The sequence below is a fragment of the Ctenopharyngodon idella genome, chromosome 15 (genome assembly GCF_019924925.1).
Source record: "Ctenopharyngodon idella isolate HZGC_01 chromosome 15, HZGC01, whole genome shotgun sequence".
In the NCBI taxonomy this organism is placed as follows: Eukaryota; Metazoa; Chordata; class Actinopteri; order Cypriniformes; family Xenocyprididae; genus Ctenopharyngodon; species Ctenopharyngodon idella.
In genome coordinates, this window is record NC_067234.1 from 13,398,124 (window position 1) to 13,417,942 (window position 19,819).

General features: G+C 38.7%; 1 protein-coding gene across 1 annotated transcript in view; it reads right to left on the reverse strand.

Annotated features, from left to right (window-relative positions):
* Positions 1–652: 652 nt before the first annotated feature.
* Positions 653–19,819, reverse strand: part of nyap2a (neuronal tyrosine-phosphorylated phosphoinositide-3-kinase adaptor 2a) — a 42,951-nt gene continuing 23,784 nt past the window's right edge. Inside the window, 5 exon segments of the mRNA XM_051863833.1 lie at positions 653–3,165; positions 7,872–7,993; positions 8,078–8,236; positions 16,745–17,768; positions 17,770–17,930. Coding sequence (XP_051719793.1) covers positions 2,935–3,165; positions 7,872–7,993; positions 8,078–8,236; positions 16,745–17,768; positions 17,770–17,930 — 1,697 coding nt within the window. The 3' untranslated portion in view covers positions 653–2,934.

Consider the following 19,819-nt stretch of genomic DNA (forward strand, 5'->3'; position numbering starts at 1 on the left):
CAGACCTCACACACCGGATGCTCAAGGCAGTTGGACATAGTGGTGTATTAGAGGTAAAAAATTATATAAATACTGTTTGGTTTCTCGCACAAACCGATCGTTTCGTGTCTTAGGACATCAATGTGTCGTCACGAGCCGCAGGGTTTAATTTGGATTTGTCTGTGCATGTTTTTTTGACTCTTATAGATGGAGTTACCATTGACAAGCATTATACGACTGACAGACCGCAACGGTTGGAGTTAAAAATCATCATTTGTGTTCTACTGAAGAAACAAAGTCACCCTGGGGGTAAGCAGATAAACATCAAATTTTCATTTTTGTGTGAACTATCCCTTTAAGAAGAAAGCGTAACTGACGTTGTGTCAGTTACACTTGTTTCATAAGTTGGCGTAGGACGTAGCATAAGCGTTTTGAACTGCGAGAGGCATTACACTTTCTTCTTAAGTTGAATACGGAAGGTGGTCTGGCGGAAGCTAGATATTTTACTTCATAACTTGTTAAATATGGATATTTTTCTTACACAAACACATCGCTTCGCTTTAGAAGGCCTTTATTAACCCCCCGGAGCCGTGTGGAGTACGTTTATGATGGATGGATGCACTTTCTTGAGCTTCATACTGGGTTCCGTTCACTGCCATTATAAAGCTTGGGAGCATCAGGGTGATTATTAATATAACTCCGAATGTATTCGTCTGAAAGAAGAAAGTCATATACACCTAGAATAGCTTGAGGGTGAGTAAATCATGTGGTTACTTTCATTTCAAAGCGAACTAATCCTAATTTTACTATGAATATGTTAGCCTTAAGGTTATGAATAAGCTGGTGTGTTCCAAAACAATGACAAAATTCGAATTTAGGAGATATAACCATTCAAAACTTAGTCTCTCACTTCCGCTAAAATGGATCACAGATCTTCATGACATCACATCGCACTTCAGCTTCTCATCAAATCTTCTGTCCAATCAAATGTTCTCTAGAATCTGAAGTCCCGCCCCCTCCTACACTATACAGACGCTGAAGCTGCAGCTGAAATCGGTTATTTGCTCACACATTTACTATTTTCTACATGGTGAATGGCACATAGTGCACTATATAGAGAATAGGGAACGATTCAGACTGTAAATATGCTTTCCATTGACGCAAATAAAGTCCGTCTTCGCGTTAGTGTCACGTGAACCGCCACGAGAACACAGAGTGGGTCATATCCACGGACCATGAGTCGGCTCAGATCACAAAAGGTATCGGACCCATTTGAATTCTGCACAGAATGTTGTATTTTAAAGTGATATAGAGGACATTAGGAGGAGAAACTGTTAGAGATTAGAAGGAAACTGACGTTTTACCGAGTTTAACGGCTCTGGCCGAGCTGTGGTATAAACAAAACGCTATTGGCTATTTTTAAAAAGGGGTGGAGCTGTTCGATATGTCCTGCCCTGTCTTCCTGTTTCAGTTGAAATTACATCAACACATTGAATAATGCTGCGCATTCCATGACAGTTCAATGGGCCTTGCTCTTACAATGCGTTAGTGTTTGTGTACTTGCATTTAATATGTTTCTTGGCCCAAATCATCTGATCTGATTCCAGAATCATTCTTTAACATGCACAGAAAGGCATTTACTCTCCTGTCATTTCAAGACTGTGCTTGGCATCCTAGTGTTCTAGTGCTTATGATGACTAGTTGACATAAAGTAAAGTGTGCGTAAATGCACTGGCATGGCTCTTTGACTGTGTGGTAATGCTATGGGTGTAGCCTGGATGCACAGCATCTGATCAGAGTAAACGACGGCCTGGTCTTTTCTTTCTGAGCCTTTTCAGTACGATATTGCCTCTTGCCTGCCCTTGACTCGTGTCACAATGATATATGAGTGTGTAAACTGACAGTATGTCTGCATAGTGCTTCATAAAAGGACGGCGTCTGTATTCGAGATTTATTATCTGACATGCTAGAGGACCGGATGTATGAAACTTCATCATTCGATCCCTGATCATGTGCAAACCGCCCACGCTAATTTTTTTACAATTTTTATTATGTGTATGACTGTCATGTAGCTGTTAAGGTTGAACATTCAAGAAAGGAGTTGAACAGCACCAAATGTTAGGCCATAAAGCAGCTGATATTAGTGTGTGTTTGTGAGTTTACAGCACTCACGATTGAAATGCACCAGCTGACCTCACAAAACAGAAAGTGCCCTCACAGTTTATCTGACCGCATACTCAATATCTGACCAACTGCCTTATAAAACAGCCAGATCCATACTTTAATAACCCAGTTATCTCATAATCCGGTCCGACTAATCAAACCCACCTAATAGCTCACAACCCAGCCGATCGCCTTCAAGTCCAACCCAGAAGTCATAGGAACAACGGCCTGACAACTCACAATCCGACATTTAAAGTACAGACACCAAAAATATATTATTTTCAAATAAACTCTCCATATGAAAAACAGACAATGAACAAAAGCGCCGTCCATGCCGTATAACCAAATGCATAGGCATCAAAAACAACGGTGTTTTCTCAATGGAATTACTGCACATATTTCACCATACATTATAGATTATTTCCCCAGACACATGGATGAGTGCCAAATATAGAAACACCCCCCCAAAAAAGGATAGAAAATAAATAGAAATACCATTTAGAAGAGGACAAATATCATCTCATGGGTTAAAAGTGTACTATTTTCACTCTTAGATCTCATTTAGAGAGTTCCTCTTTATAAAACCGCTAATTATATTAATCATATTTAATATTAAGACAGTAATCTCCGATATAAAAATATCAAATATAAACAGCGATGGGAAACCAGGGAGATTTGAGGATCCTTCACTGTGTATGTTGCGTAGTCCTGCTTCCTGCTAGCTGTCAATCAATATTTGGACACGCCCCCTCAGTTTGTGCATCTCCATGGCTGTAGTTCGCTGGTCGCACTTTATATAGCAGTGTCCCAGAAGACAGTGGTTTGGGTGGAGTATGGAGGGGGCCCGTATTTTTTGCCCCCGTTGGTCTTCTTCCAGCTGGGCAGGATGGGCATGCTGTCCTGCTTGCACAGGGCTTTGTCTGGAGGTCTCTGCCTGGCTTTTATCTCCTTGCACAGGTGACGTTTCTTCTCAATCATCTCCATCATGGTGCTGTCCCCACATGCCCAAGGCATTGGGGGCATCTAATGGGTGGCAAGGGTGAGACAATGTTGGTGCATGCAGAGCTGGCTTTGATTTTGTAGCCCTTATATATATTTTTTCAGTTTGCAAGAGTGAAGCCATTAACGGCGTTCTTTAATAATAAATGATGTGTTTAATAATTCATTTTCATTTAAAGTCAGAGGAGTCAGAATGTATTGCCGTTCAGTTTAATTCTCTCGCACACACGTACCACAGTATCTAAATCGTGTACACGCATATTAAACTGCCCATGCACCTGTACAAACACAGATTAAAACAATAAACACTTAGAGAGGCAACATGAGCACACACCAGAGCTCTGTTACAATACCTAGTGAGCTGACTCATTGCCTACATAGTCAGCTGCCTTTTAAGACAGCATTCTGTTTTGACTGAATAAGCAACTTCATTTGTCATACTAATGGGGCTCCTTATGTAAAGCACTTAAACTTTAGTTTGTTATAATGTTTTTAAGCTAATAAAGTGATACTCTAATAAATTTAAAGTCAAGTTTAAAATTGATTGATGAGCCATGGAAAATTCATGTGCCCTTGTAACCTTTAATCAAAATAACTTCCCCTCCCTCTTGCAGCAACATCATCTCTCTTTTCTGATGACAATCTGTCACTCACATGACATCCAATCAATTCCCCATGGACCAAATCAAGTCCCGCCCTACATTTTTTCTTGTTTGAGAAGCTGTTTGACTCAGATACACATCACAATAGGGAAGAAAAGACTACTGCATCTTCTGTTTCATGCCGACTTTAAAGAGTAGTACAAACATATTCAGTAAAATCTATTTTTAATTGCTATTTGATGTGTTATTATTGTTAACTAAAACTGTTAAAAATTGCTTTTTGTAAGTTAAATAAGTGAAATAAAATATAAATATTAGATTAGACTTAACCTAACCTAAAAAAACAAAATTAGAAATGTTGCCTTGTAAGTAACTGAAGTAAGTTTAAGCTGAAGTACTGAAACGACTAAAACATAAATTACTGCTATTTAGAAATATTTTTAAAAAAATAATAAAAATGACAAAAATCACATAACAAAATTACTAAATCTCAAACAAAAATGAAAATGAAAACTAAAAGTTAATTCAAAATATTTATAAATACTATATTTGTATTTTACGGAGCCCCGGACATGACATGCAGGAAAAAAATAGTAGGCTAAATCGTGCGCACGATTTACTAATTCATTCCCCTTAATTTACTAAATTGTGCGCACGATTTACTAATTCGTTCCCTCAATTTACTAAATTGTGCGCACAATTTACTAATTGTACAAAATAGTAAATTGTGCACACGATTTAGTAAATCGAGGGAACGAAATAGTAAATCGTGCGCACGATTTAATTTTTTTTCTTGCATGTCATGTGCGGGGCTCCGTAGTATTTAAAGGCACACTATGTAATTTTTTGCCACTAGAGGTCGTTTATTCAAAACAAAGGCATAGCTTGATGATGCCTTGATTTTGCGGAATCATGGGAGGTGTTGTCTTCCCATCTACAGCCGGTGGAAAAGAATCGGGATGAGACTTGGGCAGAAATCATATTCATATATGAGATTATTAACGTTACTGTACTGTAGTATGTAGGACAAAGTGCTGTGAGAGCAAAAACGAGGCCGCTGGAGCAATTGCTAATGAGAGACAAGCGTGACACATGTCTCGAGAGCAGCGGAGCTTTTATTATGTCGCATGTGGGGTAACGCAGCGCTTTTTTATCATATTGGATACATTTGTTTGTTGAAAGTTGTTATAGTGCTACTCTGTGTTCGCTCGGCGGCTATTATGAGACACTTGTTGCACACTGCAATAAGCTAGATCGATATTAGGCATGGTAAAACATGGTACTCGTGGTAAATCAAGAAAACAAGATTTAAACATTAAGTCTTGTTGTGTTGAGCTATATAACAATGATTAGTTTTCTGTCGATAAATGTGTCCAAACAGTTGCTCACATGTCTAATAAAACACATAATATATTAAAGCGTCTTTGGTGTTTCCATGGTTTCTACAAAATAAAACAAGAAATCGAGGGTAATGTGGGTATGGTGTCATTGATAGGTCCGTGTCCTTGTTAAAATTGGTTATTTCTGTAAAACTGGTCATTTCTCTGTATTTAAACATTCTTGGAAACATTTGGGATAATGTAAGTACTCAAGTCAACCAAATATATAACATTGTTCTAGTGGTTTTTGGATATTTTAATCCAAAGATCTTACATATTGTGCCTTTAAATAATACTAAAATATCACATATTTGAGGTTATTTATAATAAGAATACATGCAATGCTGCCTTAAATTTTGGGCAAACCAAGGTTTTAGGAGACAACATAGTAAAGTTGCCTAAAAAAATGAGGTTTTACTGACTAGGTTTTGTAACAGAGCATATACTTCAGGCATGCACACACACACCCACACACAAGTACACACATACACATACAGCACACACACACATTTGTGCTTTTGAGGAAGCAGCAGATAGACACAGAAAGTACAGTGGACGCGGAAAAGAAGACATAATTTTGACAAGGTTTTATTTGGATTTTGCTTTGTTGGGGTTAGTTTTATCCCTCGATTTTAAGATTTATTTGGGTTAGTTCAATTACAGTTGCTAACAATCAAACACACAACTGGGGAGTGAGAGTATATCAGACATACTAAACATACTAAATGTGTTTTGTGTTATAATATTCTGAGTGTAATCGTATGGCTATACATTGTGTAATTTATGTATGTTTTGTATTTTATATTATTATTACTGGAGTGGGTGTATTCACAGTAGCTTTCATCAGTTGTGATATTAAGAACATGCCTTGGTGAGTTTGTGTAGTGAGCTGTGTAACTGACTCCCCAGTCTCTGTGAAAGACGTTGAAAACAGAATCATTATTACAGGATTTTTGTACATAATACAGTGTAGCTCTAAAAACCTGCTCAAATAAGGCCACAAAGACAAATAAGAGAGAGCATATGACATGTCTAGATACATATATACACACATCAAACAGCCTGTAACTGTTTTTTTATTTTATTTTTTATTTTATTTAAAGTGGTACTTTACTCATGGCACTTTTTTTATTAAAGATTTTAAGCTTATATAAAGTAAACGTGATTAAAACAGGAAAAATATATAGGTGTTCTATATATCAAATAAATATAGCCTTGTGAGCCTATAGAAAAAAACCCCCACAATTTTAATATTTTTAATCATTTGGCAGCCTTGAAGGGTTAGTTCACCCAAAAATGAAAAATCTGTTATTATTAATTACTCACCCTCGTGTCGTTCCAACCTGTAAGACCTTTGGAACACAAATTAAGATATTTTTGATGAAATCTGAGAGCTCTCCGTCCCTCCATTGACAGCTATGCAGCTACCACTTTGACGCTTCAAAAAGTTCATAAAGAGATTGTAAAACTAATCCATATGAATTGAGTGGTTTAGTCCAAATTTTCTGAATTTTCTGCGACTTTATATGATGAACAGATTGAATTTAGGCTTTTATTCACATATAAACATTGATCAGCGAACATAAACAGAAGCTTAACTGAACCTGCTTGACGTGTGAGAACAAACCTCTCGCTGAAGCTCAAATGTGCTGCGTAACACACGAGAATGAACCTCATTGGTTCTCACACATCAAGCAAACATGCTTGAGCTTCTGTTTACCACAACTGATGTGTGCATTGATGAATGTGTGAATAAAAGCCTAAATTCAATCTGTTTATCATATAAAGTGATCGAGTCTCTTCAGAAAATTTTGACTAAACTACTCAATTCATATGGATAAGTTTTACAATCTCTTTATGAACTTTTTGAAGCATCAAAGTGGGAGTTGCTTAGACTGTCAATGGAGGGACAGAAAGCTCTCAGATTTCATCAAAAAGATCTTCATTTTTGTTCCGAAGATGAAGGAAAGTCTTAAGGATGTGGAACGACATGAGGGTGAGTAATTAATGACAGAATTTTCAAAATTTTTGGCTGAACTAAACCTTTAATATATGTATATATGCACGCCATTTTGTCTGTTCTGTTATGATTCGGGCAGTACCGTAAGTCCTGGGGGTATTTTGAGGAAACAGTCAATATTTCAATTAATTTGGTAAATAAGTCATGATGATGTCTATGCTTTGAATTTGGGATCCCAAATTAATTTCCCATTTTATGGCATTAACAGCTTCTGTGTTTGATGTCTGTACATCTGAGGGACCCAACCACAACATCTGAAACACTGTGATAGAGTCGAGACACAGACTGAGGATGCTGCTGGTCGAGAGTAAAGCTGTCCGCCGGCGCTCTGAAGAGCTTCTCATTCAGTTTCAGATCAGTTGAACCTTTTCTCAAGTGCTAAAACTGCCTGATACATAAAACCCTGATTGTGGATCTCTTGGCATAAACTCACAGAGGACGAATTAAATGCGAGAGCCTCTTCAGAGCACGATGGGAAGGCAGCCCTGATCTGGACCAAACACAAACAGCACACACATACGCATCTACATAGACAGACGATGAATGCCGTGAGCCAAACGAAATGCACGGCAGCAGAAGCAGCAGACAGAATAGGATATACACACAGCAGTGGGGTCAAAGGTCAAAGACATGAAGGTACTGCCGGGCAGATCGACAGACACGGAGACAGGAACCGAACTCCACACGCATGCGATCTCTCGCTCATTCTGAGGAATAATCGGGTTGTACCTGGAACGGGGTCCCGCACTGTTGGGCGGAGGCATCGGGTGCGTGTCTTTGGGGCGTTCCCACAGGGGACGGGACTCCTGACGTGGATGCGGAGCGACCAAGTTTACACCCGGCTTTTGTTTCTAAAAAGGAAGAGAATGTGTTAAATGAGTATCTAAAATCGGCATCCTTTTTATCTGCTTATCTGTGACATGGACAGGACTCACCCCCAAGCATGGTGGTCGGGCTGATGGAAGAGCGGCCAAACCGACTGGGCGTGGCTGTGGGTGTGGCTGATTGTCCTGTGGGCGTTTCCCAATCCTGTGATTTCGGGGAAGAGCTACGAAGGGCTCTGTCCCTACTGTCACTTCTGCCTTTACTTTCACCTAGAAGAGAGAAAAAGAGGTAGAGATTTCAGTATGCAGTATAAGTATATCTGTTTTTATGAGAATGATTGCAGTTTCTTGGTAGTTTGTGGTAGTTCTGCAGTATAAATATATTACTGCTAGGTGTCACTAATGAGCCAAAATAACTTAACTCCTTGAGATTTTTTTTTTTAAAGCTCTTACATGTCTTAAAAAAGGCAGTTGCTAATGGCTAATTGGAACTACAGAGGTTATCTGGGACATTAAACGTCATCACGGCAAACATTAAGTTAAGGTCTTGTGACCACAACGTAGTTTGTTTATAGACTACAATCCAATAATACAAAAGCCAAGGGGACCAGGGTGATGGTAACTTCTGGGTTGGACTGCAAAAACATGTCATCACTGCAGCACTGTATAGTTTATTCTGCACAATATGCAAGTAGTATGCTAGCATTCAATTCAATTGAGCTATTAAATTACAAAGTTGCTTGTGTAATGAACATAGTTAGTATTCAATAAATATTGAAAATTAAAAGATGTTTTACACATTACCTATGCTTAAACTTGACATCTCTTTGTTTTTATACTCCATCCTTTCATCTTTCATACAGTCAATCCCTTCATCTTTGTATTTTCCATTCCATTTCTTTCTTAATCTCTCTCCCCTCACAGGGGATCCATTAGCAGTCACATTCATCACGTCTTTCACTGGCTCTGAAGACATTAGGGAAATTGCTTTACTAACAGATGAAAGCTTTTCAATTATTTCAGCTGGCAAGAGTATCTGAATGCGTATCTGTATCGTCCTTATAGATGTGTGCTTAGCTATATTGTCTGACACTTATGGGCGTATGTATTGAAGGTGACATCAGACTATGTCATCAGTGTGTGTGTGACTGAAGCCTTATGCTAATAAAAGTCATGAGCTACTTCAGTTCATTTCAGTTCATGCAGCATTGCAACTAGGGTTGCAAAACGTCCTGTATAATACAGAATCTCTCAATTCTTTATATCTCGCACTTCCGAGTTTATAACTCACGATTCTTACTCACAATCTCACTTTATTTCTTGCAGTTCCGAGATTTATACATAGATATAAACTCACGTTTGCAAGAAAAAAAAATCAGTGTAGTCTGACTCCTGAACGAATGACTCTTATGAGTCGGTTCTTTAAGTGAATCATAAACACACAGTAAAGTGCAACCAGTGTAGTCCGACTCCTAAACGAATGACTCTTATGAGTCGGTTCTTTAAGTGAGTCATAAACGCACTGTAAAGTGCAACCAGTGTAGTCCGACTCCTGAACATATGAGTCGGTTCTTTAAGTGAATCATAAACACACAGTAAAGTGCAACCAGTGTAGTCCGACTCCTGAACGAATGACTCTTATGAGTCGGTTCTTTAAGTGAGTCATAAACACACAGTAAAGGTGCAACCAGTGTAATCCGACTCCTGAACGTATGAGTCGGTTCTTTAAGTGAATCATAAACACACAGTAAAGGTGCAACCAGTGTAGTCCGACTCCTGAACGAATGACTCTTATGATCCGGTTCTTTTAGTGAATCATAAACATACAGTGAAGTGCAACCAGTGTAGTCTGACTCCTGAACAAATATTATTTATATATATATATATATATATATATATAATAGAGAGAGAGAGAGCGTGTGTGTGTATATATATGCATGTACAGTGTGTTTGTGTTTTCATAAAAGAAACTGAGAGTGTCCCTTCTATCGTCTGTTGACGTTGGTAATGTTAGCTTATTTTGCATTCTGGTCTCAAATAGCTCCTCAAAAACCTTCTTTGCCGTACTTTATCTCTCTGGAAACACACACACACACACACGCGCGCGCGCTGTTGTCTGGCCACGTCTGCTGAAATCCCATTAGTCTGTGGTGTCCTGCTCCATTAGTCTACATTTAATTAGTGTCCACTGTCATTAGCGTTGGGCGCTAATGCTAAGACTGCGACAAATTTATCATATTTACTTATTAACATGCACACAGTCAATGCCTGGATATGGCCTGCTTAAACACTCATCTGTCCGTATGTGTGTGTGAATGGGAGTCCATTAGTGGAGGGGATTTTAGGTGTGTGTTGGCAGGAGTGTGTTCTTGTCGGTGTTCACAGGGTCAGACTGTTCGACAAGGCTCCTCAGCTAACAGCGGCCAACATAGAAACATGTTCTCCTCATCCAGTTAGAGTGAAATGCCAAGCCAAATACCTTTTGGCACTCAGATGTAATGGACACAAACTACACCACTGAAACAAGACTAAAATGCACAGCAGGAGAGAGCCAAACAAGTGAAAGGTTGTAGTTTATCTCCAAGGTCAGTTTCTTTTTTAGGAATCTAAAGATCAGCAGCCGATTGCACCAAACCTCTTGAGACAAACTTTAGAATTACAAATAAGGCACTTTTTTTTTTTTATCTTAAAGGGATGGTTCACCCAAAAATGAACATTTTGTCATCATTTACTCACCCTCATGTTGTTCCAAACCTGCATGAGTTTCTTTCTTCTGTTGAACACAAAAGAAGATATTTTGAATAATGTTGGTAACCAGACAGTTGATGGCACCCATTGACTTCCATAGTATTTTTTGCCTACTATGGAAGTCAGTGGGTGCCATCAACTGTCTGGTTATCCACATTCTTTAAAATGTCTTCTTTTGTGTTCAACAGAAGAAAAAAACTTGTACAGATTTGGAACCACTTAAGGGTGAGTAAATGATGACAACATTTTCATTTTTGGGTGAACTATCCCTTTAAGGCATTTACTGCAATCAGGCCCAGAGGAGGGGAGAAACAGAAGACATAAAGTCACACTGTGAGATATAAAGTTGCAAAAGTGAGATAAAAAGTCCCATTGCAAGATATAAAGTCCCATTGTGAGATATAAAGTCGATATTACAAAACAATAAAGTAACATTTACAAGATAGAAAGTTACAACCAGGAAAAATAAAGTTGCAATTACTTTTTATTTTATTTTATTTTATTTATTTTTTTTTTACAGTGAGAAAAAACAGACTTCCATAGACGAGACTGAAACAGTTACTTTAAAATAGATTTAATGTTAAATGATGTTATGATATGTTGATTTGATGTTAAAAAGATTTCTAAAATGTTACATATTTAAAAAAAAAAAAATTAATTTCAGATATTTAAGAAACAGCTTTTTGTCTTCTCTTTGTGAGTGATGAGAGTGCAAGGAATATGGTTATTTATTTTTAACAATGTGGATAATGTCTCAGTTGAGCTTTATTTATTTGTATTCGGTATTTTGCTGTGGATTCTTTGGTAAATTATTCGCATTTCGGCGCAGGCTTTGCAAACAGACTTTTACGATATGGACTCGACAGTAATGTGACAACATGTAAGTAACTGTGTTAATTCTAATGCCTGATCTGATATGTAATGATTCATGTACAGTCAGATGTTCTTTGTCTATGTGTCAGTAAGTCTGTTATTTAAACGGTTATTAAATTATAGAAAGCGATCAAAGAACGCTCCCTTTACAATCACTGGAGCTGTCAATCAAACAGCGCGAGTTTATCAGTGACTCGCACCAAAACTCCCGTTTTATTCAACGAATCTCTTAATTAAATCGCGTTTGCACTGTTATGATGAAAACATTCGTTAGTGTAGTGAAATATGTCTCAACTGACCATTTGTGATTGGCTCACCTGAATCAGGCCTTAATAGGTGTAAACAGGGCTAGTGATGTCATAAAGAAGTTGTGGAAGTGACAGAATCCATGATGCCACAGAGGCAGAATGGAATAGAAAAAACAATGTCATAAAAGAGCTCTGAAACTGCCAGAATTAAATTGTCATAATGGAAACTATAATACTATGTATGTAAGTTGCACTGGAGCCAGTTTGTCGCTGTTTAATGGCACAATCTTGGAAGATCTTGAACAGAATTTCTTCTCAATCATATTGACTGTTTTCAGCCTGACTGAGAACCTGATCTGCCATTATGATTCGTGTTACTCAGATCAGCTCTCTATGTCACAGCAGGGCACGATGTAAGCACTTCTGTGCCTTTTAAATTATGCTAATGTATGCCAACCTCAGAGCTATAATGATGAGGAAATATATTAAATGCGTGGGATCATTATTAGTATATGCTAATGTAACGTTAGAGTATGTGAAGTTACTCAGACACTTACATTTTAGAAACTATTAAGCTATTCAGTGCTGCAGGGAAAACACTATTGAATTTAAATACAGCTGCATACATTATGGCTTAACAGTAGACTTCTGTCTGTTAAGGCATATTTAGAGCTATTTATGGGCACTGTAGGGCATAATAAAAACAAACTCATATCACATTTAAATTAGACTGATAATTAAGTCAGATTAATGCACAAACACTATTGCGTGCCACTTGACACTGGCACAGATTCAGACTCTGTATGTCTTTCTGGCGCCGAATGGTGTCATGCTGAGTTGTAGTAGAAATCCCTAACAGGATTTGGACCAGGATAACTGGCCTGAACAGGAAGAGCTCAGTCTATGATTGTTTTATCTCTAAATGGGTATTTCTGAAAATACCCAATTACAGCCAATTACGTGAAGTTTAAGACTGACTTGGCAGCTTTTTATATGAGATCTGTAGAGATGAAGAAAGAAGGTTTCTTCAATCAATGGATGACTATTTTTTTTACACTATTGCTGCTATTGAGGTGGGATACGGGTAAGGTTAGGGTCAGGTTTGGTGGTATGGGTAGGTTTAAGGGTGGGTTAAAAGGTAAGGGATTTATATATATTAAAAGTTTGAAGCTAGAACATCTGGAAGGTTTTTGACTCACTTATAAGACTAAATCTGAATGTGAGATCATGATCAGTTTCCGTTACACATGGCCACATCCGTGTATCTTAGCAGAGTGATGTTGAGCTGTAAATAGATATTGGTGTGTTCTGGATCACTGTGACAGATTCTTCACTATCTCTCTGTCTTTTCTCTCTGTGTGTCAGGCAAACACACATGCACATACTAATGCCGGCAGCCTGTTAATCTCACACACCTCCACACTCTGTCAGGCACGAAGCCCAAGTCACAGATCCGTGGAAGACATACTGACAGGAGGTGCCTGTGTGTGTTTGTGTCTCTCTGCTGGACTGGGTAGCGTAAAATTGACTGTGATAGACAGACTGACCGGCTTCTGTGTGTGTTTTGTGTACCTGTGCAGCGTATACTTGTCATATTGAAGTGAGGTTGGGTTTGACTTTTTATGACGGTATGTAAAGAATATGAAATTGTAAATGTGTGAGTGTATTTGTGTGCATGTGTGTTGAGGGATCAACATGAAAGCCTTGACTCATTAGTCTGTTAAGTGTTTCAGAATGATTTTAATCACGATTTGAAAGGCTCGTGAGAAAGCCATTCAACAACCCTTGCAACGCAACAATCCGGCGACCTTCACAATCAACAGTGAGCTTGATTTGAAGAGGCTCAGTTTGGTATTTAAGAATCTGGGTCATTTTCTCGCTCTCTCTGTCCTGTGCACTATAAGCATGTTCAATAGTCTGTGCGTAGGTTGATCGCTCAATTTTTTATCTCTGAACGGGCTCAAACACACACACTCTTGCAAACAGACACACCTGGGGTGATGGAAGTGGACCGTGGAAATAGGACATGAAAGCCATCTCTCCTCCACACACGGGAAAAAATAACACTGGAAAAAAGTCCTTAGCTGCAGCTCTCAAGACGATTACACAGGCTCTTTAAGCCCAATCAGGCTTTGCTCTATGAGACAACATCCCTCACTTTGAAGTTGTAACTGAGATGGCTACCAATCGCCTCCAGATATCTCTCAGTTAACCCTAACAGTTCCAGTGTTTGCAGAGTTTAAAATGTGTGGATCTCATTAATTGAAGGCTTTAGTACTTTTTCTTGATTGCTTATTTGATTGCTTATATGTCGATAAGCTGACGATTATTTAATTATTATAAAACGGTTAGTTCCTGTCCTTGATTCTGATTGGTCAATAGCTGTGTTTTATTCACGATAAAACACGGGTATGACCGCTTCACCCAACGGTTCTGTATATCACTACACAACACCCTTAGCAACCACTCTTAGCAACGTAAACTGTTTGTTCTCATTTGATATTGTTCATTGAAGCTTACTGTATTATGTAGAAGAGTATTGTGTGAAAGAGATCGAGTGAGTGAGTTTATTACCCGCATTCAGATTTAGCATTTTCCTTCAGGTCAGTCCTATGTTCATAATAAAAAATCTGTTTAAATGTTCGATGTATTATCTTGTCCTTTTAACAGTTAAGGGGTTTTCCCGTGACTGACAGCGCTAGTCAAAGCATTTGTCAGTGGCGTCTTGTTAAGTGTTCACAACAATTCAGTCTTTTCAATGTAAAAGTCTTTGCTACTGACTGACACACTCAGACAGTCTTTGCTGCCATCTAATGGCGTAATAATGTAACTTCTGTTGCTGTTCACGGTCAGGGACTGTTTTTTCCTGCGGAAGGAAGGCTTTTAGTGATTTTACTTCATGAAAGTTGCACTGATACATATTCTTGGATTTAATATTTGTATTGTGTGGTAACCGTTTTATAAAAGTAATAAGGTACTCGAGGCTAGTGCTGTATCGTGAATAACTCCGCTTCGCATTGTGCCAAACAACGCCCTTTAGCCTTGACTTATTCACGATACAGCACAGCCTCTCGTACCTTATTGCTTACATATTCCGTGTTCAATACAAGTTAAAGGCACAATATGTAATTTTTCGCCACTAGAGGTCACTTATTCAAAACAAAGGCATAGTTTGATGATACCTTGATTTTTGCGGAATCGTGGGAGATGTTGTCTTCACGTCGGACGAGACTCGGGCAGAAATCATATTCATGGATGAGCTAATGTATTAAAGATTTATTAACATTACTGTAGTATGAAGCAGGGTGTGGCTGAAAGCCGTTGGAGTGGAATGAGGTCGTTGGAGTGATTGCTAATGAGAGACAAGCGCGACACATGGCTCGAGAGAAGTGGAGCTTTTATTATGCCGCAGACAACCGCTTCCACTTCTTTCGGTCATGCGTATGTGGGGTAACGCAGCGCTGTTTTATCATATTATTAGATACATGTTGAAAGTTGTTATAATGCTGTACATTCACTCGACGGCTACTATGAGACACTTGTTGCACACTGCAGTAAGCTAGATCGATATTTGGTAAAACATGGTACTCACTGTAAATCAAGAAAACAAGATTTAAACAAGACTTGCTGTGTTGAGCTATATAACATGATTAGTTTTCTGTCGATGAATGTATCCAAACAGTTGCTCACCTGTCTAATAATAAAACACATACCCCCGGTTTCACAGACAAGGCTTAAGCTAGTCCCAGACTAAAATGCATGTTTGAGCTGTTTTAACTGAAAGTAACGTGCACTGACATATTTTAAGATATTTAAGCTATTGTTTTGTCTCAAGATGCATACCAGTAATGTTTTTTTCTAGAGTACATGTATAAAAGCTACTTAAATACCCTAATTGAACTATAGCTTAATCCTGGCTTAGTCTAAGCCCTGTCTGTGAAACCGGGCCATAATATATTAAAGCGTCTTTGGTGTTTCCTTGGTTTCTACAAAAATAAAATGAGGGTAACGCGGATATGATGTCATTGATAGGCAATGCACGCTATTTTTGCATATTTTTAAACATTCTTGGAAACATTTGGGATAATGTGAGTACACAAGTAAACAAATATATAACATTATTCTAGTGGTTTTTAGGTATTTTAATCCAAAAATCTTATATGTTGTGCCTTTAAACTCAATCAACAGCTCATTTACCTCCATTGTAAGTGTCTCACTGTAACCTAGATTCTTTATTTTTAAAAGAAAAAGAGGGAAAAGTTGAAATTTTTGTGGTAATCATCATTTCAAGAAATATGTAAAAGTTGGGGGAAATGCACAGTTAAATATCCTATTATATTGTATCTAATATCAACCTATTAAAAAATCTCCGTAACCACTATGGTACTTTTCAGTAACACTATTGTGTATATATTATTATCTTCTTCTTATTACCCAGCTGGTAAACTGCTGCTGCTAACATGCTTCAATCTTTTAATTTCAATTGAAAGACATCTAAAAGTTGCATAATTTACACTGCTTTTAAAAAGTTTTGGGTCATGTTTTCCACAAAAAATATTAAGCAGCACAAATGTTTTTAACAATGATGATAATAAGAAATGTTTCTTGAGCAGCAAATCAGCATGTTAGAATGATTTCTGAAGGATCATGTGACACTGAAGACTGGAGTAATGATGCTGAAAATTCAGCTTTGCGTCACAGGAATAAATTACATTTTAAAATACATTAAATTTGATAACAGTTATTTTAAATCTTAATAATAATTCAGAATATTACTGTTTTTACTGTATTTTTGATCAAATAAATGCAGCCTTGATGAGCATAAAAGACTTTTTTCAAAAAAACTGACCCCAAGCTCTTTTTTTTAATTTGGTTACACATTTAGAGCATTTATAACATTTTCACTCACCATCTGCTGACTCTTTGTTCTTGCGGCTTCCAGAACCTTTCTTCAGCATGTTGCGTCCGGAAGAGAACAAGTTGCTGAGCTCATCCAAAGGACTGGTTGGTGTACGACAGCCTCGACCTCCAGACCCTGAGCTTGAACCCGAAGCAGTGGAGACATTTTGCATGGAGCCCCCATGCACACTAGAGGAATTCGAGAGCCGGCCACTTTCACGTGATCCATGTGGAACTCCAGAAGCGCTGCGCGGAATCGTCCCGGTCATAAGAGCATCATACGGCGGGGGGCGCTTCAGGGTGAGTGGTGTTAATGCACGACCCATACTGACGGGGGACGGGCAGGCGGAGTGGCTCCGTGGGTACCCGTGTGCCGCAGACGACCCACCGCTTTTGTACAGAGCAGATGGCAGGGGTGGAGCGGAGGACCGTCCTGATGCTGTGATTGTTTGTTGCTCCTTAGTCTCTGCTGACTTCTTATGATGATGATGGTGATGATGATGATGGTGGTGGTGGTGTTTACCAGACGCCTGCTGTGCCTCCAGCTGTGGTCCGGGATCAGCGCTAGTTGGGGATGCACCAGGTTTAACAAATCCGACGTTCTCCAACATGGGCAGTTTGGTGACATCCAATGGAGTAAGAGGAGATTCGTCAGAGTTGGGGGAACACTGGGCTGGTGCAGGTGGGAATACTAGTAGAGGAGGGCGGTGGGAAAGCAAATTCGGGAACGGGGCGGGAATGTCACAGAGTGAACCACGTGGAGTGGTGGGTCGTGTGAGTTCTACTTCCGGCACCAACGGAGTGGGACACTGCTCCCATCGTGACTGGCCGTGGTCTAAGGATGAAGGTAAATCGTCATAGGCAGGATATTTCATCTCCTCATACACACTTTCACCTTGGTCATCCTCTTCATCGGCATTAGCTCCGGAAATTCGACTGAAGTCTCGTAAGATATTCCCCACCATCTCTATATAAACAGGCTCCGCCTCATCATCAGTGGCAGGGGCGGGGCTTTGATTCTGAGACGCCTGACTTCTTTTTGTGTTGTCGTGGCAGAGAGGCAGACTTAACCTTGCTGCTGTGGTTTTGAATGTAAGACTCGTCAAAGGATGTGCTGAGCTGCGTGTTGGGATTGCGTTTGGGTTTGGGCGGAGGCATGCGACGGTACTCCTCACTGCAGGGGCGGGATTTAGATGCTGTGGGCAAGAGAACGGAAATGTTTAGAAACATGGATTCTTCACATTTCACGGAAAAAATGTGTTTACATTCTAAAATGATGGTAGAGAAATAATGTTGCTTGTATACTGACCCCAAATTAGTATATTTATAATCAATATTTATTTGCCATCTTGCATAAATGCATTTTGAGATACATGTAGAAGAACAGGTTCTTTTAGCTCTATACTTAATAATCATCTCATGTAGTTAGAAATGGAATTCAACAGTACAACTAATATAAAGTAGCAGAAGCATAAAAGTAAAGTACTGCAGTATAGTAAGGTGTCAACCGAGTGTCATTGTGGTCATGGCTTAGCAAAAGGCTAGCCATGTCAGCGTGTATTAGTTTTAATGTCAGTGCTAACCCACAAAGCCGTATGGGGCTGCACAGGGCCATTACTGTTCTATTGTGCATGTGATCGTCTTTGATGCTTCACGTTTTATTCGTTCTGCTCGCATCACGTCCCACCACTGCCCTCTCAGTACAGTCACTAATCCTGAATGTGTGTGGTTATGAAGTGAGTTAATAGGCTTCTCCAAGGACTTTTTAGTGAGAATAGAGTTTAACACTCTGCTTGAGACAGGATTAATTATACACAGTTGAGCTACCAGTGCTGAGAAACGAAAGAAACAGGCTGTGCTCGGTGTGTGTGCAGCTGTGTTCTGATTCACAGGCTCCCAAACGGTTTTCTTCCTGCACACAGAGTAGGGATTATCTGCAGAAGTTCACTTTTTAGGCTATAATGACAAAATATACTTGTGTAAATAAATATATTATATACTGTATTTTTTAAAATTAATATATTATATTAATATATATATATATATATATATATATATATATATAATAAATTACATAAATTACAAAGTTATATTAAATAATATGTAATGTGTGTGTATGTATATATTACATATTATTTTATTTTATATTATGTATTATAAAATGGATAGTTCCTGTCCTTTATTCTGATTGGTCAATAGCTGTGTTTTATCAAAGTCCCTTTAAGACAAGTCATTTCACTCGGTGGCCATCTTTGAAACGCCTCTCGGGCATTCAAGTGCAGCTCCTATCTCTTTGAATGGGGAAACATCAAATTCTCCAAAGCTTTTTTGCCAAGCTTTCGATTAAATTTCATATTTGAAATCACCAATGAAATCTGACAACAACTGTCTCATAAATTTTGTTTTAAAACGCTCTAATCATGACAAAAAAAAAAACGGTATAATTCAGGCTAGAAGCTAATGCGCGTGCGCCTCTCTTGTGCCTCATTTCGGAGGCGCGCGTTTGACTGTTTCTATAGGAACCGGAGCTTCTAACGGCCGCTGCTGTGACGTGATGACTTTACCAGTCGGCGATTGGCTCTTATTTAGAATGCGGGACTTATTCTGCCATATTGCGCATTGCACTTTCTCCCATTCAAAACAATATGAGTGACATGTCCTGTGTTATTCTATAGTCTTTGGTTTTATTCACGATAAAACACGGCTATGACCGCTTCACCCAATGGTTCTGTGTATCACTACACAACACCCTTAGCAACCACTCTTAGCAACGTAAACTGTTTGTTTTCAATTGATATTGTTCATTAAAGCTTACTGTATTATGTAGAAGAGTGAGCGAGTTTATTACCTGCATTCAGATTTAGCATTTTCCTTCAGGTCAGTCCTATGTTCATAATAAAAAATATGTTTAAATGTCCGATGTATTATCTTGTCCTTTTAACAGTTAAAGGGTTTTCCCGTGACTGACAGCGCTACTCAAAGCATTTGTCAGTTGCGTCTTGTTCCGTGTTCACAACAATTCAGTCTTTTCAATGTAAAAGTCTTCGCTACTGACTGACACACTCATAAAGACAGTCTTTGCCGC